This window comes from Heloderma suspectum, chromosome 6 (genome assembly GCF_057233095.1).
Source record: "Heloderma suspectum isolate Gila_16-S chromosome 6, 16-S_ref, whole genome shotgun sequence".
Classification (NCBI taxonomy): Eukaryota; Metazoa; Chordata; class Lepidosauria; order Squamata; family Helodermatidae; genus Heloderma; species Heloderma suspectum.
Window position 1 is genome coordinate 31,897,313 of NC_139463.1, and position 25,436 is coordinate 31,922,748.

The 25,436-nt window shown below is 42.3% G+C and overlaps 1 protein-coding gene across 3 annotated transcripts; it reads left to right on the top strand.

Annotated features, from left to right (window-relative positions):
• The first annotated feature begins 3,224 nt into the window (after positions 1 to 3,224).
• On the top strand, positions 3,225 to 23,504 carry BAG4 (BAG cochaperone 4). Of its 3 annotated transcripts, XM_084803920.1 has the most exons (6): positions 3,225 to 3,457; positions 3,755 to 3,816; positions 9,917 to 10,018; positions 13,092 to 13,346; positions 15,531 to 15,782; positions 21,434 to 23,504. In XM_084803920.1, exons 2-6 carry the CDS (start codon positions 3,814 to 3,816, stop codon positions 21,929 to 21,931), a joined length of 1,110 nt encoding a protein of 369 aa, XP_084660046.1. In that variant the 5' UTR covers positions 3,225 to 3,457; positions 3,755 to 3,813; the 3' UTR covers positions 21,932 to 23,504. The 3 variants fall into 3 exon arrangements, with proteins under 3 accessions (XP_084660046.1, XP_084660045.1, XP_084660047.1); XM_084803919.1 differs by lacking the exon at positions 3,755 to 3,816; XM_084803921.1 differs by lacking the exon at positions 3,225 to 3,457 and having other exon boundaries at positions 3,728 to 3,816.
• The last annotated feature ends 1,932 nt before the right edge of the window (positions 23,505 to 25,436 follow it).

Here is a 25,436-nt window from a genome sequence, read left to right on the forward strand (position 1 = left end):
TCTCACAGCCATACATTACTACTGGGAAAACCATAGCTTTGATTAGACAGACCTTTGTTGGCAAGGTGATGTCTCTGCTTCTTACTATGCTGTCTAGGTTTGCCATAGCTTTCCTCCCAAGGAGCAAGCGTCTTTTAATTTCATGGCTACAGTCACCGTCTGCGGTGATCTTGGAGCCCAAGAAAGTAAAATCTGTCACTGCTTCCATTTCTTCCCCTTCTATATGCCAGGAAGTGATAGGGCCAGATGCCATGATCTTAGTTTTTTTAATGTTGAGTTTCAAACCAGCTTTTGCACTCTCCACTTTCACCCTCAACAAGAGGCTCTTTAGATCCTCTTCACTTTCTGCCATTAGGGTGGTATCGTCTGCATATCGGAGGTTGTTGATAATTCTCCCAGCAATCTTAATTCCGACCTCTGATTCATCCAACCCGGCATTTCTCATGATGTACTCTGCATATAAGTTAAATAAGCAGGGTGACAATATGCAGCCTTGTCGTACTCCTTTCCCAATTTTGAACCAATCGGTTGTTCCATGTCTGGTTCTTACTGTTGCTTCTTGACCCTCGTACAGGTTTCTCAGGAAACAGGTAAGGTGGTCTGGTACTCCCATCACTTTAAGAATTTGCCACAGTTTGTTGTGATCCACACAATCAAAGGCTTTAGCATAGTCAATGAAGCAGAAATAGACGTTTTTCTGGAATTCTCTTGCTTTCTCCATGATGCAGTGAATGTTGGCGATTTGATCTCTAGTTCCTCTGCCTCTTCGAAACCCAGCTTGTACTTCTGGTAGTTCTCATTCACATACTGCTGAAGCCTAGCTTGTAGGATTTTGAGCATCACCTTGCTGGCATGTGAAATGAGCGCAATTGTGCGGTAGTTTGAACACGCTTTGGCGTTGCCCTTCTTTGGAATGGAATGTAAACTGACCTTTTCCAGTCTTGTGGCCATTGTTGAGTGTTCCAAATGTGTTGGCATATTGAGTGCAGCACTTTAACAGCATCATCTTTTAGGATCTTAAATAGCTCAGCTGGAATACTGTCATCTCCACTAGCTTTGTTGTTACTAATGCTTCCTAAGGCCCACTTGACTTCACTCTCGAGGATGTCCGGCTCAAGTTCAGTGACCGCACTATCATGGCTATCAAGGACATTACTATCATGGCTATCAAGGACATTGAGATCTTTCCTGTATAGTTCTTCTGTGTATTCTTTCCACCTCTTCTTAATCTCATCTGCTTCTGTGAGGTCCCTGCCTTCTTTGTCCTTTATCATGCCCGTCTTTGCACAAAACGTTCCCTTGAGGTCTCCAATTTTCTTGAAGAGATCTCTAGTCTTTCCCATTCTGTTGTTTTCCTCGATTTCCTTGCATTGTTCATTTAAGAAGGCCTTCTTGTCTCTCCTTGCTATTCTCTGGAACTCTGCATTCAGTTGGGTATATCTTCCCCTTTCTCCCTTGCTTTTTGCTTCCCTTCTTTCCTCAGCTACTTGTAAAGCCTCATCAGACAGCCACTTGGCTTTCTTGCATTTCTTTTTCTTTGGGATGGATTTCGTTGCTGCCTCTCTTTAAAAAGTCCAGGAGCCGTGCCCCTGATATTCCCTTTCCGCTACACTACTGGGTGAGAGCGGGCAGGCACAATTCCACTCCCAGGACAGGCATCTAGGTTTGTGACCTCTGATGAGTCTGTTCCGACAAACCCCATCCCGACGATGGCTCACCTGGGATGTGCACCAAGTGGCTAAGAGTTGTTCACCATTTTAATTACCCAGAGTGCTGACTGATAAGAGAGAGGGCCTTGCCCAGGTGCTGGGGTCCAGGATTCTCCCCCCCGTGCGCACGCGCACACACACACACGCACACACACCCTTGACATTAAGGGCGCAATCCTATGCAGATAGGCAGCTGCCTCCAAACCCAGAGGCAACTGCCTATCCAATACAGGGCAGGAGAAGCACGGAGGGGATTGTTCCCTCTGCACTTCTCCTGCCCTGCATTTTCAGCTAGACAGCTAATTACGGCTATCTAGCCATGGGAGGGCAGAGTGGGGCAGGAGGCTGCTGTATGACACATAGGATGGGATCATACAGGCATTTCCACCCTCCCCACCCCGAAAAGCCCTCCAGGAATGCCCTTTTTGCACTGCTATGCGCTGCTCTTGCGAGCATGGAACACGGGGCTCTTCCGTGCTGCCTCCAAGGCAAGTGCAGAAGTCGGGGGAGGTCCGTCCTCCGGGAACCGACCTTGGAGCGTGGGTTCCGAGGTTCGTTCCCAGAAAACTAGATATCCTATGGCTGACTTTTTTAAAGAGCGTGGGTTCCGAGGTTCGTTCCCAGAAAACTAGATATCCTATGGCTGACTATGGCTGACTATGGCCGTTCCAACTTTGCTTTGAGTTCTGGAGCACTCAAAAGCTTGCTCATAACATTGTGATGTGATCATTGGCCCTCAACAATGTATTACTACTACCTACTCTGGCTTTGGGATTTAAGGCATGACCCTATGCATGTTTTGGGGGGGAAAGGCCTACAACTCCCAGCATGCCCCAGCCAGCATGGTTGGCTGGGGCATGCTGGGAGTTATAGGCCTTTCCCCTCCTCTAAACATGCATAGGATCGCACACTTATTTTTTCTTTAAATAGACCAACATGGCTACCTACAGCAGTTGCCTAACTTTGGATGCCCCATCTCCACACCCTGGATTTTGGATTTTTTACTCATGGACCAGCACAGCTACAATGAAATGAGCTCTTTGAAAGGAGAAGAAAGTGGAGGTTTCCCTGTGCATATTAATAATCACACACAGGTTAACGCAAATATTGCAAATACGTTTTTTAATGTGCAATATTTTGTTAACCTGTGTGTGATTATTAATATGCACAGGGAAACCTCCACTTTCTTCGCCTTTCCAGAGCGCCCGCTTAGGGACGCGAATTCTCTCCAGTGCTTCAAGGGTTACTGCCAATAGGGGTTGACAGAGGTCAGGCTCCGCTGATTGGGTACTTTCGCGTTGACGTTTCGGAGGCCTCGCTCCTTAGCGTCAGCCGGTGACGTCATTGAGATGCAGAGCCCCGCAGAACCCCCCACATCCGGGAATGCCGTAGATGGACAAACATCGGTTTACGAAGCCGACTAAGAAGATAGGGCAGGGAGAGGCAGGAGGGAGGGGGCGTGCCCTCGACAGCGATTGGTTAGTGCAGGTCGCGCAGGCGCACTGCTGTTCCAGTAAAGGGAAATAGGGTGCGAGAATCGAGAGCCGCTAATGGCGGCGGCGCTGAGGCGGTTGTTACACGGGGCGGAGGTAGGACGGGCTCGGCCTGAGCCCGAGCCCCCGCCGCCGCCACCCCTGCCGCCGCCACCCCTGCCGCCGCCACCCCTGCCGCCGCAGTGGGGCGTGGAGGCCCGCAGGTGCCCGCAGCATCGCGGCGGCGGGGAGAGGACCGCTCGGGGCGGCTCCCAGGTAACGGCTAAATCCTCCCTCTTCCCCTCCCCACCCCGTTATCAGCGGCCTGTGACGTAAGTGGCTGCCCGAGGCCTCCTCCCCCCTTTGAGAGGCTTTAGTGCCGCCACGTGCGCGAGCGTCTCGTCTGTTACGTCGCATGCAGGGAGGGGAAGGGAGGGGAAGGGAAGGCACTGCACCACCCTGGCCGCCTGTCTAACTCCCTTTTAAAAATAATTAATAATGAGGACTAGGGGGTTCAGCGCACGTACATTTCCCCTCCCCATTTCAAGTGAACACTTGCTTAAACTAAACTAGGGCAACAGCCTTTCCTGGGTGCATCTAAAGAAAAGAGGAACTGTGTTGAAATTAGCGAAATGGTAAGTCGGCGCTGTGTATGTCTGGCTGTTGTCCTAATCCATCTCTTCCTTTGCCCCCCTGCCCCCCGCCCGCGCCAGAAAACCACATAACTTTTATTCGCTGTAAATGCAGCCCAAAGATTTGGGCAGGACCTTGGGGAGGGGGGGAATCCCCCCCCCCAAGTTTGGGACTTCTGACAAAAAGGTTTTTGTTTGTTCTTTCCCAATATGGAAGAAAAGGAGGGAAGATACCAGTGCAGTAACTAGAAGAGAGAGCTTTTAGGTCCACAAAATATTTTGCAGTTCACTACAGTGGCTTCTTTTTAAGAACTCTTTTTTTAGGGGCACAGGAAAACACAACACTCAGTCCTCTCCAAATAGGGAAGTGATTCCTCACTCTGGAGAGTAGGAACCGTTGCTGAGTCTTAGCGTCCCTGAGTTTGAGCCTGATGTTTTGTATACCTAGAGAGATTACCGTTCCTGATTTCTCCTACCCTAGAGGCAAAAACTATTTGTTTCCTGAGAGCTTGGGGTGAGGTGGGCAAATCTCTGTGCTGCTGTCTTTGTTTTATTTCTGTGCCTTATATTTTATTGGTTCTTTTTTAAGGCTGCTTTATATTTTTAGTGTATTCAAGCCACTCAAGTGCAAATGGCAGGTCTGAACTATATTTGTAGAACCTTAAGCCTAAGCTCCTTAAAAATGCCATGACACTTAGCAGATAGTAAAGGTGACTTGTGTGATTCTAAAAGCCAGTTGTAAGTGGCATGCTGTGATTCTCAGCGCAACTGGAGCACCTTGGAATACATGTAGAGGAATCCTTGTGTGAAAGCTCTCTTACAGCAGAATCTCCTTGCATGTTGGAAAGACTGCATTTCAGGAGAGAAAGCTTTGTTTATGAATGCATGTCTTGTTTGCACACAGGCAGGTGTTATTGTAGGGGTACTTTTGTCCCACTTGTATTCACAGGTTGTTGTTGTTGTTCAATCATTCAGTCGTATCCGACTCTTCGTGACCCCATGGACTATAGCACGCCAGGCCTTCCTGTCCTAGAACAGATTTAAAAAACATGTTAAAATTGAACCTCTTCTTGAACTCCCTTAGGTCCAAAATGTACCTATGGATCTTTAGCTTAGCAACTTCACATTGGTTGATGTGTCAGGTGTGTGTATTAATGTAAGCTTGTGCCTGTGGAAGATGTATTTGTCTGCAAAATGTAGTCAACCATGGGGTAAGCCAATGACCCTTAGGAACCAATTCTATTTGGTTTAAGAAATCACTGATCCTGAAACTTCATTATCTTCAGTTGAGGAATATATTGTCATCCTTGAGTCTTTATTGTAATACTGATGAGTCTGGACAGCCATCTGTCAGGGATGCTGTGACGTGGATTCCTGCATTGAGCAGGGAGTTGGACTCGGTCTTGTAGGCCCCTTCTGACCCTACTATTCTATGATTCGATGACTGGTAAGGAAATAATTTTAATAGCTAATTTGTTTAAAACTGTACTAACTGTAAACTTTTAAACACAAATTGTTTAGTTTTACTGACCTGTAATTCTGTGAATACTAGTTTCAAATCTGTGTAACTGTAAGAAATTGTGTTTTGAAGTGGATAAGATTCCAGCTCAGGGGCCTTGCAAGTGTGCTAGACTGGCTTTGCACTGATTTAGTTGGAGGAGGAAAGGCCTTGTCTGCAGCACCCGTGCAGGCAGTCTACCTTCTGCTGCATTCAGCAAGGTCTTAGACCAATTTGAAGAGATGGCAGAGATGTGGTAGGATGTGATAGAAATGGGAGCTTCTGGCAGTGCTGACCTTTTTTTTAATCACTGAGGATATGGGTACCAATATAAGGCATGTGTTGCAGGCCTGCCCTGACCACTGGCTGATGTGTTCTTTTTGGCAGCAGTGTAATAAGCAAAGAATGGCAGTATCAATCCAAGGCAGGAGCAGAAGTTCCAGCAGAAAGTAGTTTAAACAAATTATGGCCCAGTGTGCTTGACAGTAGTGCCTTAGGGCAACTATAAATATCTACAAATAAAAGATATAATCAGTTTGAGAAATCTGTCCAACAAACGATAATACTTTGTAAAACATAATGCGATACAAAACACTTAAAGAATAACTGATGTTTTGAAATGCTACCCTTCTCCCTCCCCTTCCCTGGCATTTCCACAAGGAGACTGGAAACTTTCACTTAACTGCATCTTTCTGTGTTGTCCAAACAAATCTTAACTTTGGCTGGGTGCAGTCAACACGATAGCCCACATTTCAACAACGGCCATGGTTCAACGGCAACCCATACTCAACCCCTGAGTGTAGGTTATCATGTGGAGTGAACCCTATCTGTGGTTACTTGAAACAAGCTATCCTCAGGCCATAGTTTCTGAATCTGGCTTGTTTCAATCAGCCATAGTTAAGATTGACCACAGTTTACCTGGGTTCAGATGACATAGCAGTCTGTGATTAATATAAAGCAGAAGCAAACATTTCCAGACGACTCATGGCCATCCCACAAGAAGAGGAGAGAGCACATTGAGTCTGAGGATTGCTGTGGCTCATTCTCGTAATAAACTACAGTTTAGCATTGCGTCCAAAGTGACCCACTGTGTTAATAAAACATTAATTTGTCCTCATTAAAATGTTGATTTTGAAAGGTTGGTATATATTCATAGTGTCACAATAGTAGCATGGTGCTGTATTCACCTAGTTATGTCGTGCGATACATATTTGTAGGTGGAGAAATCATTGCCTGAGGGAGCAATGGTTGCTAAGCTTCCTGGCAAGGATAACAGATGTGGCCATTTTCCAGTCCCAACCTTTGATCTTGACTCCTTCTGTTACCGTGTGATTCTTATACTGTTGCTATATTAGGAAGGCTGCTTTGCCACATCAACATTTGCTGGACAGATGAAGTCCTCAGCTGCTTGTACTTTCTACAATGACTGGAAATACAATTCTTGGAAAGATGTGTTTTTTCCTTGCTGGCTTGGGTATCTTCCCTGTTTGGGGGAACATAAAAAAGGATGGGGGACCACATGTAGCTTGTGTATTGCCCACTCCTGCTTTATATAGAAATTATTTTTGTTTATTGAAGCATTTACACAGCCAAAGAACTGTTGTGCATGGTATGCTGTAGCTCTCCACTGAACTATGTCAACAGAGTTTAGCTCTGCATGACTCCAGTTTCACTCTCTACCTGTAAAGTCACTTTAACTACTTCTGAATCTGATTTGCAATAATCTGAAACGGAACTGTTTAGCCTCGTACATTTTTTCACTAAAGGATAGCTTTGCCAATAGGTCTATGGGTAAGTGCAACTTACCACAGGTCATTTTTTTTTACTGTTGTGCTTTTAGCTAATTCTCTAGAAGCGAGAGATTTTGAGAAACAAACAGGCCTAGTGGTACATTTTTTAAAAAATTATTTACCAATATTTATAATTTTTGTACATTAAAAGAAATGGCTAAGCGATATACAAACAATACAATAGAAACCCATAAAATACTGTATAAAAACTTAGGAGAAACAATAGCATGACAACAAGGATGAGAAGATCACACTTCTGGGGGTTTTTTTTTAGGGGGTGGGCAGGAGTCCTTCAAAGCAGGGCCCTGGCTTTCAGCTTCCCACTATATTTACTTCTGTAGGGTGCAGTTCTTCGCATATTTAGACAGAAGAGAGTCTTACAACTGGAGTTTTACATGCTGGCTGGGGAATGTTGGGAGTTGTGGAACTTCTTTCTGTCTAAGCATGCATAGGGTTGCACCCTAAGAATGCCTCTGGGTCCATGTGGGTCCAGAGGCATTCTGGGGATTAAAGATGGTGGGCAGCTGGAGGCCAGCACTTCACTCTGAAGTACTCCTGGATGTTTTTGAAAAAATTAATAAGCAAGCAGGTCCCTTTGCAGAGGGAGGTGTACATGTGTGGAGTTGTGCATGTGGATGCCGAGTTGGAAACCCCTTGTTTGTCTATTCCCTGTTTTTGTCTTGATCAAGCTCAAAGCCTTCCAGTTCTGTTCTTAAGAAGCTGCTGTTGGTGGAATGCATAGAATTCTTATGGCAATCTTAAACAACAGCCATATGTCAGAGTATAATTTCCATGTGAGAGAGTGGCGCTGTTCAGACGTCACGCTAAGCCAACATGCTTAGCTCGAAACTCGTAAGCATTATAGCTTACTGATGTCTAAACAGGGCCACTGTGTGTTTGCTGAAAGTGAAATAAAAATTAATCTATTGTAGTTCTTGCTTTGTGCTCACTTGCAATCTGAGATTGGTTTTGATTTTACTCATACGGCTAAAGCTGGAATACTAATCCAATCAGATGAATTCATAACTGGATTATAAGTTTTTTTTAAATTTTACCCTGTTTACAAATCAATAAAGCATATATGTACCCCAACACAATTGCTAGGGATTATTGCCTGAAAAAATTGAATTTGAATCTGCCAAAACTGCCTGATACTGTGTTGGCATCAATCAATTGTTGCAATGAATGAACAATGAATTTTTAGAAATACAAAGTTTTCCATGGTGAAATAAAGTACCCTGCATCACTGCTCTCCCCAGGAGGGCTCCCTTAGCCCCTTTGTTGATGTCTTGTAGATGACGGACAAAGATCTTTTTATTTTCCTTGTGGTCCTCTTAAGTTATTTCATTTCTGCTGCTTTATTGTGTGTGATGAGCTATTGTATACCACCCTGGAAATTAAAAGATCCATAACCGTTGGGATATTTCAGGATTCTCCTTGGGCTTTCACCTTACATTTTCTTAAGTCTGTAGCATTTTTACCTGTACGTTCTAAAATGTATGAGGGGAAATGTGTAAGCAATTATTGTCAAATTCCTCAGTAAGAAGGAAACCTGCTCTCACCTTCCAGTGTTTTGGCCAGTGAATGCAGAGTTACTGGGATGACCAACAAGCACTAGCCCTTTAGTGTAAATCCAATGTTAGTCCTACTTGAGTAGACCCATTGAAATAAATGGACTAACTTGAGTCCCATTCATTTCTATGAGCCGTCTCTAAGTACGACTAACACTGGATTGAACCCATTATGAGATGTCACAAAACAAGCGGGGCCCTGCAACAAAACATTGCAGTGTGGAGTGCTTCTGTTCAGGATTCTAGCCGTTCCATTCCCCCTCTCTACCTCCATTTTTCTGGTTCTCCCCCCACCCAACAGTTAGCTAGCATTCCATGCCCACTGAACATGCTTGGTCCTCTCTGGACTGTTTGGATTTTTTGCAGGTTGGGGTGGACAAATCGGTGTCCAATCCCAGCTACATTAAAATCTTTCTCCATTTGATTTCCATGGGCAGCTCTCACTTATTTCCCTGGGCGCATTTAAAATAGTTTCTCAATGTGAGCCAGGAAATCACCTAGCTAGACAATGAGATGGTTCTTTCTAGTCATTTTATATCCATATACATGCAAACAGCAAATTCAGAGGAATGGTTTTTGTCAGGACCAGAGCAGGAGAGGAAAGAACTTAATTACTCCCATCCCTGCTGCAGTCCCTTTAATTATTACCCTTGAGCACCTGCAGCTTACATTAACATCACATTGTAGTTTGGTCCAGAGTCTGAAGTTAGAGTGATGTGTGTGTTAGTTGTTGAGCATTTTTGTCCTGCTCTTCAGTCAAAAAGGCTCCCAGAATAACTTGCATATAATAAATTAAACAAGACTTCCTCCCTTGCCTACCAGCCAGTACGCGAAATGCATTTATTACTCTTAAAATGCCTCACACCCACAAAAATGTAGTTGGGCTCAACCTTCCTCTCTGCTGAGGAGCTTTGTTTAATGGACTACCCCTTCCACTTAAAAGGCTGGCCCAGATGCTTATGAGAAGAGCAGGGCTGTGTTTGCTACAAGAGGAAAGAGAGAACAAAGCTTCCTGATCATCAATCTGCTGAATATAGCTCTGTTGCCATGGATTGGCAGGAAGTAGTCTCTGACTCAGCATTGGTCCATTGAAAACCCTGTTAACAGTTTGATATTCAGTGCCCTCCTTTTGGGCTACATAAGTAACTCCAGGAAGAGAAAAACTATTGTAGAAGCTATTCTAGAAATGTTCAAGACCTCTGTTAATGATTTCCAAGAAGTGAATATCTTATTGCTTTCCTTAGGAGCAGCCCCCTTATCTTGGATATGGCTCTCCCTACTGGAGTTCATCTCCTAGAACTGCCTATCCAAGTCCATATCCTGTTGGACCAGATCTCCAAGGCCAGGTAAAGTAATAGTGTGATACATTGCATTTTATCTGGGGAATGGCCTTTCATGGAATCATTTGGATTCTGACTGAGTGATGGTGAAAGTATCTGACTGAGTGATGGTGACCGAATGTTGAAAGTAATTTTTTTTATATCAATGAGTGATAGTTATAACATAAATGATGATTTCTTCAAAGGTCTTGCACACTGCAGTTATACCATCTTATCATAGAATCATAGAATAGTAGGGTTGGAAGGGGCCTATAAGACCATCGAGTCCAACCCCCTGCTCGATGCAGCAATCCAAGTCAGCATCCCTGACAAGTGGCTGTCCAGTTATGTGTGTGTTTGGGTGTAACATCCTGGATGTGAAACACAATTACTCATTTTGTTGTTGTAGGGATGCAAAGACCTTTGCACCTAATCTCTTGCCTTAAGCAGAAGATTGTAGAGCTTGTATTAGATTATCTGCTTCAGATTTCCTATAAAAAAAGCTGTCACATAGTGTAGTCTTGGCAGAATAGCTTTGACACGATGCTTCTTGTGCTGTGCAGAGTAAGTTCTTATTCAAAGTACCTATTTGATACTGATAGCCTCTCCTCTATTATTTTGACACACTTTCTTTCATCTGCTACTAGAAACATCCTTGCTGGAATCTTATGATAGCCTAGGAAAGTTACCATCTCTGCTTCAGTGTTGCTTCTTTAAAATAGGAATATGAGTGACCGCCCTCAAAGTCTTGTCAGGACAAGTAAGGATTGTACAATGCCAAAAGAACAGGAATAGCAATATTAAGCCTTGTGTGTGAGATTTAGGTTTTCCTGCCCGCACTATCTTTTTCATACATCCTTAAGGGCTGAATAAACATGGAGGCCCCAACTGTAAGCACCTTGTATCAGTGGCCATATGCTTCTCTTATTTACTTGACCCTTCAGACAAAACCCCCATCCCAATTATGAAAACTGCACTTGTTTCCTTTCCTGGATGAGGATTCTTGGCTATCAAAGAAATTGCCAGAGAGCAGTTGCTTTTTGGCAAGCTTATAAACTAATTACTGTTGAAATTCAGTAATAGACATAGTAAAAGGCACACAACACCTAGGAGCCAGTGCAGTATAGTGGCTAGAATGTTGAGCTTTTATCTGGGAGATCCAAGTTTAAACCGTACCCAACCCTGAAGTTCAGTGGGGACTTGGGCAAGTAACTATTTTTTAAAAATAAATATGTATTTTTGGAGCACTTTCAGATGCTCAGAGTGCTTTGCATATTTTTTAAAAATATTTTCAACCTATCTGTAAGGTAGGCACATGTTGCCTGATATTAAAGATGGGAGGGACTGAGAATAGTTCATCTAAGATCAACACGTGAGTTTGTGGCAGACTTAAGATTATAAACTGGGGCCTTCCTGATTTGTAGCTCATGCTTAGCCACTGTGTTGCACCAGCTATCAGCCTACCACAAGGGTGGTTTTAAGGATAAAATGGGATGATCCTGTATCTCAGGTAGAGCAGAGTGCAAATATGGAAAATCAGACCAGAAGAACATTTTCACAGCTGAAGAAAACACGTGAGTTGAAAGCTACAAATTTGAATAGGGGGAAATCTGTTCTTAAAATTTGTATCCTGCCTTTTTTGCAAACGTAACTCAGAAGAATAATGCATTTCTTAAAGCAGCTCAAAGCAAGAAATTGAGTTCTTGCAGAGAAAATATGAACAGTATGCATATTGCCTCTTACATGTAGCAACCTATTGTAAATTAATGCTATCCTTCCAGAAATCACTGAAGCTGAAATCACTGAAGAGCCCCCCTTCCCCTGCCCTGCCTTCATGCTTGCTGCTTCCCACCACTGGTCTCCATCGCTAGCTGTCACATTTACATAAGGGTTACAGAGCAGTGAATGGGATTGCTAGACATTTGGAAGTGTCATGGAAAAGCGGTAAAACAGTGGGGAGAATTGTGCAAATTTCAAGGCAGAGCAGTAAAACTAAGGGGAGATTGCACAAATCTCTTGGCAGAGCAGTAAATGGAGGGGGAAATACACAGAAATTTCCTAGCAGCAGACATTCAATCCTGCACACTTGTGCAGGACCAAAAAAAAAATTGGGAATGTGTTCGGGGCACTCTCCAGTGTCCTTTCTTCTTTATTTTAAGGAGCATGGGGTAGAGGGCACTGAGAAGGGCAGAGGGAGGATGGTGGCGGCACTACCGAGATAGTGAGGAATGGCAGGGGGTTTTGCCACTCTTGCTGGGAGGCTTGCTAGCCATTCCCAACAACCCACGATGAAGTTGCCCTGCATGGTTTGGACGACATGAGAAGCCACCATGGATATGAACAACCCTACAACAAGCCATGTGTTCTCTGCGTGGCTTGGTCATGAAAAATAAGCCACCCTCTGGAAACCACCCTGGGTTCACACAACATGACAACCCACCATGGCCGATCACCCAAGTGCGAACTAAGTCCCTGTTTCAGAAGAGGTTTACACTTGTAATATATCCCCGCTAGAGGGCACTCACTGATCAGTTTACAATCTCCTCTGCAGGATGACCATTTCACCTTCATTGAGTACCATCACTATGCTAGGCATGATACCAAGCAGTACCCAGCCGTCTGGTCTTAGTGTAAATACGGGGGAGGTATGGACTCTGTGAGCTCAAATGACGTCTGCTGTAGTGTGTAGTCCAAATATCCAGAAATCCATATTTCTCAATCTCTTGCATTCAGCAGAAATCTGTTGGAGAGTTTTTACGTTGCCTACATAAGCACACAGTTTTACCAACAATTGTTAGCATAGGATTGCTGCTTTGCCTGATTCCAAAGAGAATTCTTTATACTGAAAGTTGCAACAAATTCTACACTGAAGCAAGATTGTACTTTCTATGCTACCTGTAACTGAAAGGCTGCATGATCCAGAAAGGCTTGGTGGAAGTGAACTCTTCAATCACTTCAGAAACTGCACGTACTGGGAAAGATACAGTAACCATCTTTGAGCAGGCATTTTCAGCCTAATGAGCTCTTGTTCATGAGTTCTTGAGATTCAATGCTTTTCTTGCTATGCTGATTATTCTCAGTCTTCCCTCTTGTCTTCCAGGGAATTGATTCTTCCTACACAAATGGTGTTTATGGCACTCCATATTCAGCTCCTGGGACAGGGCCACCGTATCCCAGTCTCTCACAATCAAACACATACTATTCCTCAGGGCATCCTCATGCCCCTTATTCCACAGAGTCTCCTAGAGTATATAGATTTCCATCACCAGCTTCCAACTGGAATTACCCCCCACCAGACTGTCCAGCTGAAGGTTCCATGGTGAGGAGGCAAGTGCCAGGATACCCCCCTCCACAGGTAAGTGTCTAGTGTGGACAGGTGACATAATCCCCAATACCTGAGCTGATTGACCACATCCTTCTACCATCAGCATGGTATTGTTTAAGTGATACTTGGCATAAACCTTCTGCTGACAGGATTATAGACTTTAACCTTTTGTGACAGATGCCTGTACAACAATTTCTTAAATCTCCGAAGAACTGGAACTTACTGTTAATTTGTTCCAGTGCCTCATGTTTACATTGCGTTTTTTAAATTTCCATTCCACTCATGTTCACTCAAAAGAGTCTTCATGAGTTCATGAGAGTTGAGAGAAACAGACATATTCTAATAACATAAGATACACTCAAAAGCATTAAACTGTGTTTGTGGTAGATCTACTTTTTACACTGACAGTCCCACATTGCAATTTCCCTGAACAGGATAATGTTACAGCATTCATTTGCTGCATTATTGTGATAAGCAAACTGCATAGCACTTGAAAAATCTTTGTTGGGCTTGATAGCCAAGCCAGAACGTTCAGTTGCCAGGACCCTGCCTCTTCATGAGATATAACGGACATAACACGAAGTCAGGAACAATCTATTCCCCTCCTCTAGCATGAGGTTTGGAACTAGGGAGGAGGTTCTTTGGAAGCCCAACACAACTGCAGGGACAATCCTTGCAACCCCTTTTCAGCTCCACAGTTGCAGCTGAGGAAGGCGAGCAGGGGTGGTTTTGGTTTTGAACAGGTGAGCCACTTTAAGTGCTGCATCCATTTTGAGTACCAAAACAGAAATCTTCAGTCTTGATCTCCAGCTTGGAGCTGGAGAAGAGGGGTGAGGATGCTCCCCATAGCTGCATTGCACCTTCTGAAGCTTAGCCCAACTCTAGGGATGACCTGTGCCCACTCCCCAGCTCCAAGCTGGAGACAAAGGCTTGGGTTCTTCACATCCATCACTAGAAGGTGATAAAACACTTGCTGTGGTGAGTGGAATTGTGAACCCCCTGCCATTTCAGTTAACTATCCACTTAGTCTGTCTTGGTGGATCCTTGGTTGTTTCCAGATGAGCCTTTCATTGTGCAATCACCCTGCCTCATTTTCAGAACTTTACAGAGAATCCTGATAACATGATCCATTTGTAATCAGATTGTGTTTTCCCAGTGCTGCATTTGGTTTTTTCTAACCGCAAAAACATCTGATAAGAATGGAAAGGGGGGAATAGCAGTGCAATGTTTCAGCAGGCGTGGATAGAAAACTGTGCAGTTAAAACTGGCTGGGAGGTATCCTTGGGAGAAGGTGTTAGCGATGGCCCCTTATTCCTTGTCATGCATTTTTGGTTGCAGAACCATTTTGTGTCCTGCAAAACAAGTTTTCCCTTCTCAGAAGGCTTCCCTGAGCTTATACAATTGAACACAGTAGTGTTCGTTTCTGAGCAAATGTGTAAGATCTGGCTGTAAGGCTGAAATCCTCTTACAGGTACTTGCTTGGTATTTTTATAATTGAAATTTCGCTATGCTGGAATAGGGGCACACTGAAATTGTGCAAGACCTTCCTATTTTTCTTTTCGGGGTGGATGTGAAACTGACAAACATCTTCTCAGTGTTAATGCTGTCTTCCCTCCTCCCTTTGAAGAAATAGTTTGAAAACAATGAATCAAAGGAGCCCATTCAAGTGTCAGCATAAAGTGGGGTAGGGGGCTGAGGTTGTAACAAAACCCTTTAAGCCTGGTTGTGAAAGTGACCAGAAAAATCAAGGGACAGGTTTGAAATTGAGTAGAAAAAGCAAGCAGGGTACTTTCCTAGCCTGGTTGTGCAACTGACCAGAAAAGATAAGGATTTACAACCCCATGGTAACCATATTTACTCAGAAGGTTGCAATCCGCTTGTACTCTTTAAAAATAAATGCATGCACAGACAGGGTACTAAAATGGTGCTGAGAAGCATCTGCTTCAAAACATCAGAAGAGAGGTGTGGCAACCATGAGAGTTCAAGAAAGTGGCAACATTGCCCACTCAGCTCTGTTGCATCCACTTTGTGAATGGAGCATAGTGAGATGTATGCACCAAAAAAACACTAGACAGTCTGAAGTGAGGACAGTTAGAATTCCGCTTTTAGCTTACAGCAGAAGATTGGTGATTGGCAGCGAAACACCCTGTGTTTTATTAATAAGTTCATTGGGTGACTGAAGATAACACTCCTCCTTTTTCCTTCTCTCTGCAGACCCCAGGCTTTCCAGTCCCACCCTATCCATATGGCGACTGCAATCAGAGCATTCCACAGCAGAGGCCACCACCGCCTCAGCCAAGACTTCAGGATACAACTTGGCGGCCACCTGGAGTTTATGGAATGCAACCTCCCTATGGCTGGTCTCCTGCCCCAGCTGGGCATGGGGATAGATATGTTGCAGAATCTTCTCCACCTTGGCCTCCGAGTGGAGCATCTGTTCCACATCCTCCAAATAACAATGCAAAGGTACATTTTTGAGAGGTATAAGGAGGTAGTCTCTCCCCAGTGCTACAGTAGTTCAAGTTACTTAGCCCCCCTGTCCCTTTTCCATCTGATCTACTGGATAGTGTTTGTGCTATGTTCACTGTTGAGAACCTTTCTGTATCAACTAGTTCTTGTAAAAAGACCTACAACCTAATGTAAAAAACCAGTCATGAGTTTGTTGATATAATGGCTTAATCTGTTAAGTCATATGGGTAAGAACAACATGTCTGTAGCAAGTATGTTTCTTTGTTTTTAGACGATGCACATGTGCTGTTGCAGGCATCATGTCAGAAGAGGTGAGAGAAAGGAGAATATGTCTAAAGATGGTGCTTGCTATCTGCTGTTTTTATAAGTACTTGTCTTTGGGCAGCTTAAAAAAAAAAAGAACCTGTAAAAGACATCTTGATATAAAATTAACTCCTGAAATTAATAATTTAAGGTTAGTTGTGGTCCTTTGATGCAAAGGGTTAAACAAAATATTGAAGGGTCGGGGGTGGGGGAGACTCTCAGATTCTCATTGTTAGCAAGGAATTCTGCCTTAAAAATGTCAGTTTTGCCTAAATTTGTGTTCTTGTTTGTCTTTGCTATTGCTGATTTATAGAGAGCTGAAAGGATGGGAAAAGACAGTTGATATTTTTAACTGGAACGGTAAACATTCCTGGGCTGAGACTTGCACAGTGCAGTTGTCACAAATGGGAGGCCTAGTCTGTGTCTAAACTAATACCATATTATGAAGGAGCACAGCTGGTCTGGTGGACATGGCTATCGTATAATGGTCAGGATGTGGTAGATGAATTGGAACAGCTACATATAAATATATCTACTACTCTGAATTCTGAAAAAAGATGGGGGAAATGAACTGATTGCACAACGTTTTATAACTTGGAATAAAATAAAAAGTTGGCTTAGGTTGCAATCCTATGCATGTTTAGACAGAAAAAAAGTCCTTCAGTTCTCAGCATGGCTGGCTGGAGGGATGCTGTGGACTGTAGGACTTGTTTCTGTCTAAACATGCATAAGATTGTGCCCTTAAACCTTAATATATCCCCATTAGCACAAGCGATGGAATATTTAATATGCATGAGTGTACCAAGGTCTTTGAAACCTGACGGGGAAAGTAAGGTGGATACATTTTAATGGGTTAAACAGGCAAACGTTATCTTGGCAGGATATTAGTAGGATAACAGGTGGCTGAACCCTCCCTGGTTTCAATATTTGCAAATAAGGACCTTTCTTCAGCACAAACTGTTCCCTCATATACACTAAGAGAGCAATCCTGTGTCCTCTAGACAGCATCTGGGGGAGATAGGGTTTTTTGGCTTCCTTTTTTAAAAAAAAAATACTTTTTATTCTATTTTTTATCTATAAATGAAATAAACAGTACCAACAACCTAGTCATTATCTACAGTTTCCAACAATATAGTATTCTTAGGAGGACACAGCAATAACAAAAAAGAAAAAAAAACAGAAGAAGGAAACGGAAGAAGAAAGCAAGAAAGAAAAAGAAAAAATATAAAAATTACTTAAAAGGATTAAATTGAAACTCCATTACACTCAAACTTCTAATAGCATTCCACTTAAAAGTTATACCTTTAACATTGCCAATATTACAGTTCAGTACAGCATAGATAATCAACCTTACATTTCAATATCATATCATCAGTCGTATTGCAAGGGAGCAAGCCTACAATTCATTTCCAATAACCATATATTGCCCTTCAGTTAACATATAATAGTAAAGCTTAACAATTTAACCAGCCAAAAATATTACTAATCAAAGTCTCATAATAATGATAGTAATAATAATAAAAAGGAAGGAAATTGAAAAGGATAAGTAATAAAAATAATAATAATAACAACAAATCACTAATAAATTTTATGCTATCTATATTTTAGATAGTGTCATTTCTAAATCTGTATATGAATGTATACATATCTATACACACACAAACAGGAATTTTATTACACAGTGTATCATGTCTAATGTAAAAAAAGTGGAAGTAAAAGAAAAAAAAGGGGAGTATATGTAAACAGGCCTCTAGACTGGCATACTGCCTGGACCTTATAACCCAAACAAATCCAAAGAGCAGCAATAATTGAAAAGTTCCAAGCTCATGAGGCTGGGGAAGATGTCTCCCGTGCCTCATTTTGAACGCCAGCCAGCCAAGCCTCCGCCATTTCATGATTTAAAAACTTTTTCATCTGGCCTTCAAAAAGAATGCAAAATATAGCAGGATATTTGATATGATATGGCAGATTCATTTGTCTTGCCTGATTTCTTGCCTTGGTAAATTGCCTTCTTTTGTCAGTGATTTCTTTAGTGTAATCCAGAAATAACATAACTTTGTCTCGTGTTGGCCCCCCAGAAAGTTCTCCCACTTCTCTTGCCAAGCGCAAAATACGTTTTTTTGTAGAAACTCTTGCAGATTCAACTATTACAGTGTAGGCAGTCCCGTTGATGCCACATACTGGACCTGGAACACAGTATGCATGCTCAATATCGAGTAAATAATCAGATGGCAGAGCGAGTAGCTCATGCAGAAATGTATCCAAGAATTTAGACAGACTTATATCAGCAGGCAGATCTTTGATACCAAGGTTACGCAGATTCGCTCTATGAGTATATGCCTCCAGTTGGGAAATTCTCACAGACAGGATATTATGGGAGGCATGCATAGCCGTCTTTTGCACAGACACCTGGTCTTGGAGAGCATTAACCTTCAATTCCATCTTTTGTAAAGAGCTGTTAATTAAATCCACAGCCCCTTGAAGGTTAGTAATAGAATCTTAGATTGTATCCAGCCTCTTAGCCTGTTCTATCTAATTGAGAAGACAAAGTTTTTATCAGAGCCAGCAACTCCTCTACATCTCCGGCATCTCTAGAAACCTTTGCCAAGGGAGGGGTTGGGGGAGTTGGCGGTGGTCCCGCAACTTTTTTCCTTCCTCTTGATGCTGCCATCCTCCTCTTCCGTAAAGCAAACAAGTAAGTATAATTGCAAACAAACAGTCACTTCAACAGATTTTGCAGGTCCTCAGATATTGTTGGTATTTTTAATTCATAAATACTTTTGGAGCTTGTCAGCCCTGAGGTCTTCTAATTACATAGGAGTTTCAAAACAGCTTTGAGTAGATGACGCTCCGAAAAACTGACCTTAGAGTCCAGCTCTTCTGCTACTCCACAAAAGGAATTGTTCTTCCAAGATCTTATCCAGATGGTATTCTAGCTTCCCCTTTTAATTCCGGGGGAAGATGAAAAGGTTTTTCAACCTTTTAAAAGCTGTTTGAGGAGGCAACTTGTGGAGTCTCCGCAGGACGCTTGCCAGGGCGACATGGCTCCTACCAGAAGTTGGGTTTTTCGGTTTCCCAGATCATACACAGTGCCATGAGCTTGGAGCCAGGAAACTGCTCCCCTCCCCCTCGTAGCCAAGGTGGAGAGAATAGTGGTGGCTGCCCCTCCATGCCTGACCATGCTCATAACATGAGCATGGACAGGGCAAAAAGGGGGCATTCTCGGGGGTAGGGAGGGGAGGAGACTACAGAAGCTGTTTTAGACAGCTGCTTATGCAGTCTCCAGACCTGTCCCCCCCCCCCCCACTCCCTGAAGCCACGTTTAGATGCCCGAAATCAGGCGTCTAAGGAAAACTGCGGGGTAGTCGGAGCATGGAGGGAATCCTGTCCTCTGTGCTTCAGCCGCCCTGCATTGGATAGGCAGTCACCTCCTACTTCAGAGGAGGTCGGAGGTGACCGCCTATCTCAATAGGATTGTGCCCTAAAGAACTTAACAGCATGGGATGTCGTGGGGTCAAAATGTGGTGTTTAAGGGACTCTTGGCAAAGGATTAAAATATGTTACGTAATCTCCACATGGAAAGGCATTGATTTTAAGTGTGTGAGGGAAGAAATCTAGGCATAGTTGCATGTGAGTGAAGTTGGTTAGAAAGATAAATATCCCTTATTCTCAAAGTCTCTAAGGCTGGGAAACATAGCAATTTATACTATGTTGATGGTACTTGCCAGCTGCACAACTTAACAGGATGCTTTAAATCTTGTGATGGCAATGATGGAAATGTGGAATTAACAAGGCTGATCTGTTCCCTGTGTGCTGGAGCTGTCAATTCACTCAGAATGAATGGAGGCAAATAATAGATTTGCAAATGGTAGAATTTACCTTAGTATTTAGGTAAATTTCAATAAAATTCAGAATAATTCTTCTGGTATTCAAAAAACTGTTGATAATGAATTTACTTATTTCTGCTAAAAGTGTTTGGGCAAGACACTGTAAATATCCTCAGATTCTGTCTGTTCAAGTATAGTTGTCGAAATGTTTGGATATATGGAAATGGATAAGTGTAAACACCTTATTCATACGAGAAATGGCATACAGCGTAGCACCCACCACCACCGCTTTAATGCAGTAGAGATAGGATGACTTTTACTGTTCACTGCTCTGAAATCTGTCTAGATATTGGAGTGGTATACAAATGTTGTAAATAAATGACTGTTCTATATTGGAATTCACATTGTAGTTATATATCACTTGATAGAGATTTATTTATGTAAAAACTTTAATTAAAAAAAAGAAAATGAGATTGCTTAATAAAATCTTTCCAAATTAATTGGGAGTGCTGCTTTTTAGTATAATAAATTGACTAATTATTTGTTGGTGCCCTACTTATAAATGGGATGTTTCATATCCATAGCTTGAAGCAAAATGAGTCCCAAAGTTTTGTCATACTTTTGCTTAAAAAGGGAGTGCTGGAGGCATAATTCACTGCCTGCCCTCTTTAAGCTTCAATACTCTTAATCTGCATGCCACCTTTCACCTACAGTGAAGGCTAAAGCGATGGTGGTGGGTGCTACATCTTCTAGTGTAATTTCCTTCCCAGATGCCTTCTCAAAGTAGGAAGCTCCAAGCAAGCTTTCTATCCTAAATCACACCTCTGATAGTGCAAGCTTGTATGCCTATAGAAGTGAACCTCGGGTTGTTACCTGTACCTTCTAAGGGCTGTAGTTCCCATTTTTGTTTTGTTTTTTTAGAGTGCGCAAGTACATGCCACATGGTCATTCCCTAGCCAATTTGTACCACAGTTCTTTCTAGCAGTTGAGGAGTTTTCTCAGGTACTGAACTGTCTCTGTGCCTCTGCTGTTCAGGGCTGTTATGCTTCTTTAGGTGTGACTGGCACAGGTGATTTTGCTTTTCCTAGGCTCCAGGCCCCATGTAACATTGCTGGCTCAAGGAGCTAGGGGTGTGTGTGTGTGTGTGTGTGTCAGAGTGTGAGAGGGGGAGCAAAGGGGGAGGGGAGAGAGCTAGCGTAAGTCTACCAAGCTTCTAGTATTCTTTTTTTGGAACTGCTTATGGGTTGCAGAACCCATGCATGGGTTACCTGGGATTCAAGTTATTGGGTCATGGCATATTGTGATGTCATTGTGACAAGTTCAAAGTCCAGGCCCTGTCCCCAGTGGCTTTCAGTGCTTGAACCTTTCTGCACTGACACCTTGAGCATGCAGACCTTACTGACAAGCGGAGAGGCAGACTGGCAGTATTGCCTGCCTAGGGATCTTCAACACAGGATGGGGGGTAATGGAATTGGCAGAATTGAACACTATGTTGAAACCTCTCGTTTTCTGCTTTAGGACTCTTATAACCAATTAGAACAAGGAACTAACCAGCACGGCTACTACCCTGAAGCCAATCCCTTGCCTTCTGGGACCATGAATGACTACAAGCCAGCGCAGCTTGACACGAAGCCATCTACTTCCAATCCCAAAGTGCAGTATAGTGCACAGCCCCAGCTGTATGATCATGTACTTAGAAAACAATCTGTGATTGACCATGGACCAGGTTCTAAAAGTAATGTGCAGCTTCCATCAGAGGCATCAGATGTGCAGACAGGAATACAAAAGGTTATGCAAGTGATGGAGGGGATTGAACAACTGGAGGAAGAGGTGGATGAATTTGTAGGGAAAAAGACAGACAAGGACTACTGGTTGCTGGAGGAAATGCTGACCAAGAAGTTGTTGGAGCTGGACTCTATAGAGACAGGTGGTCAGGACAACGTGCGCCAGGTTAGAAAAGAGGCTGTTCACAGAATCCAGGCTACACTGGAAGAACTGGAAAGAAAGGGGCTTTAATGCGAGGAATAGTCCTAAGGCCCAGTCCTGGAATGCCCAAACATCTCTGGCTTTCCCTTGACCATCCAAAGCAATAAGTGGGGCCTTTCATTTTGATTTTAAAATAACACACATGGTAAGTTGGATGTGACTAAATGAAGATGTTGGGACCCAAAATCTTAGTTTGGTTATTCTGCCAATGAATGTAAAGGAAGAGATGAAATGTGGACTGATTATTTGAAGGTTTTACCTGTAGTAGCCTCTGCGGATATCTGCATGTTTTTCCATGGAGGAAAATCATTGGGTAAAAGGACATTTTGATACCAAGATTTTCGTCTCTAAACAGATCTTTGGCGCATGAAGGACTTAAACAGCTGAACTACCTGTCAAACTCTGTAAGGTACAAAGACACTTCAGCTGCAACACAGCGCCAGTAAAGCCAAGACTTCAGTCCCATTAGCTGCTCCTTTTGTGTATTATTTACAGATTCCTCTCTCCTTGTCATAGAAATTGTGTAGAGTTTTGTATCTCTTGGGGTACATTCTGTTAAAGTGCAACCATACTGATAAGCCAATTACTAGGCCAACCAAAGCCAGTATATCTTTAATATTATTCTCCCCGCTGCCCTCGGCCCCTGAATATCATGCAGGTATAATCCACAATGTGTGTTCATGATTTTTTTGTTTTTGTTTTGAGGTAGGCAGAAGATGCTTTGACTACCGCTGCTTGCAAATAAAAGACCGATTGTAGGAATTTTGGGCCAGGGGCATATGCACTTAATTGTGATGTCACTTTTTTGTACTCTATTTTAATCTGTGTAACTGGTGACCCTGTATGTTCAGCTCTGCTATCTCTAGAGGCAGGCAAGACTACTACTGTGAATCTTCAGTGTATCACAAAGTGGTCCTTGTTTCAAAAGGCAAGTAATAAATGTTTTGAGTTTTAAAACATGCACTTCTGACAAAAGTAAGGACAGTATTGGTGTGTCAGATCATTTAAAATGATAAATTGGGCATTAAAGTGACTTGAGTGACCAACTTCCTATGCTATATAGGAGCTGGGTATATATAATGACACAATGGATTGCAGCTTAGGTACACTATGGTTGCTTCCAATTTCCTGTGGCCTGATGCTTGGGATATCTTCAGCAAAAGAGTATATGTCCTGGCTGTAATACTTTGTCATTATCTTTCTGGTCATCCTTGACTTTGTAGAGTTCTCCTTAGAGCCTAGTTACACTGTTGACTGTCACCATATCATATGCCAGTAAGTTCACAAAGTGTTAAACCTACTTAAATTTGTTGGAGATTTATGTTTTAAAAAATTGTATGGCAGAATTATAGTAAAAAAAAAAAAGTGGCATTCACAGTGGTTTGTTAACAGTTCATAAGAAACATAATAAAAGCAGAAAACCCATTACAAAGGTAGTACAATATCAATAAAAGGTAGCAGTTAATACAACTCCAGCAGCAGCAATGGCAAACTAAGTAAATGAGCATAATGAAACATGTTTTTTTTTTTTAAATCAGATAACAAAACAACCTAGTTTGGTGTCCTTTACGTCTACTGTTAATAATACAGGTAAATGTGCCCCATTCAGAGCACTTGTTTTTTTTAATCCTTTTAAGGAGTCCCTTAAGGCAAACCCAAACCATTTTAGTCTCTACATAGAGAAGTTTTATCCCTGACAATGTCTTGTTGCCATTTTCAGTTCTAACTCCATTTTTGAAGTGAGATGTCCAGAATGGAGCGATGTGGAACTATACACTGTCCTTTATTAAAAACAAAAAACCTTTGGGTGGTTCAGGACAGAACAGTGATAATTCCACCCCTGCATTCTGTTTCTGATCGTGAACACTAACAGATTTCTTAGAGGAAATTGGTGTGCATTCTGTTTCTGATCGTGAACACTAACAGATTTCTTAGAGGAAACTGGTGTGCATTCTGTTTCTGATCGTGAACACTAACAGATTTCTTAGAGGAAACGAGAAGATAAATTCTGCACAGCGTGTGGTATAACTTGCTCCATATTTCTTCAATTTTCTTGACCTTGGAAGTTTGTAAGCAGCCTAAAGCTTTTACTTCGATGGAATTGTTATAATCAGTTAGATGCATAGATATTGAGGCATAGATATTGACTGTGCTGAAATCAGTCTGCTCGCTCTTACTGTTTATAACAATGCAGGAATGACTCAGAATTGAAACTCAAGAAGAAATCATGGGTGATTCTTCTCCAAACAACTTCCAATTCTGGGTTCAAACATCACAATAAACAACCAAGGAACAGAGTGTCCCTGGGTTAACTCAGTGGGGGAGAGTGGGAGCAGTTTGCTCACTCCTGCTTGCTCATGGCTATGCAGGCTTTCTTTAAACTGTGTGAACCAAGCCTATGAACCACATTTTTCTGACTGAAAATTCCATTTCTTTTAATTAGAATGGCTGAGTGAGATTCTGATTTGCAAAACTAAAAGACCATCACTTTATCTTGGCCAAAACAAAAATGGCACCTTGAAATATATGGAGAGAAATCTAGTGTATATTTTTAATCCTACATTTTGCAGTCTTATACTGAAGTATTAGATGCGATGCAGCCAACTGAGGTAGATGGTATGGGGAAGATGCAGATTTAGTTACTTCTACTGCATTATATCGAGAGTGAGTTGTATTAAACTAGAGATGTAAAATTTCTGGAAATTTTGAGGCCATGGGGAAAGAACTCCCCCCACCTTTTTTCAGAAAAATTAAAAATAAGCAATACTTTTTTTTAGCTCTCTTTACAGATTTAAAGTCACTTTGTTTTAAGACAGCCTTCCCCAACCTGGTACTCTCCAGATACTCTGGACTTCAGCTCCCATCAGGCTCAGGCAGTATGGCCAATGGTCAGGAATGCTGGGCACTAAAGTCCAAAACATCTGGAGGGAAGGTTGGGGAGGGCTGCTTTAGCAACATAAAGCAGCCTTTCTGTTCCTAAAGTTATTTTAGGTATAGCTTCATTTGCTCATGAAACTATATTTTAAAAGTTAACTCATTTAGTAAATTTGTAATTATTGTATGAATAGTTTATAACTAAATTACATGACTGCTACAGCATCAGAAACACAGGACTCTATGGAACAAAACCCAAGCTGTCAAAAATGCACATTTACAGTCAAAAATGCACAATGGTGACTCCACTCACAGGTTGGGAAACTGAGCATAAATGTCTATCAGTAAAATATACTTTAGATCAATAATTTTAATAAAGAATGAAAGAACTATGTTGGAAATCTTACAGAGAAGATATAAAAATATTTTTCCTCATGGCTTCATAATTTCCAAACATTTTACATCTCTAGCCTGTCTATAAAAGTGTTCTTATTACATAGTTTTTAGAAATAATTTTGGGGGAGTAAAGGCTGGTAATAATAAATACTTTGTCTTAAATTCTAAAAGAAAATATTTGTTAACCCAAAGCTGTTCAATTGGGGGGGGGGGGGAAGCAAGTGGTCCTTGGAGAGAAAAAACACACAATTTTTCCCAAACCTTC

Bases quoted from the DNA above. Each gene is read 5' to 3' on its own strand.
- BAG4 (XM_084803919.1), top strand. From the start codon at position 3,260: ATGGCGGCGGCGCTGAGGCGGTTGTTACACGGGGCGGAGGTAGGACGG. The intron at 3,458-9,916 runs GTAACGGCTAAA...TGCTTTCCTTAG, and splicing joins CCGCTCGGGGCGGCTCCCAG to GAGCAGCCCCCTTATCTTGG. The intron at 15,783-21,433 runs GTACATTTTTGA...TTTCTGCTTTAG, and splicing joins CTCCAAATAACAATGCAAAG to GACTCTTATAACCAATTAGA.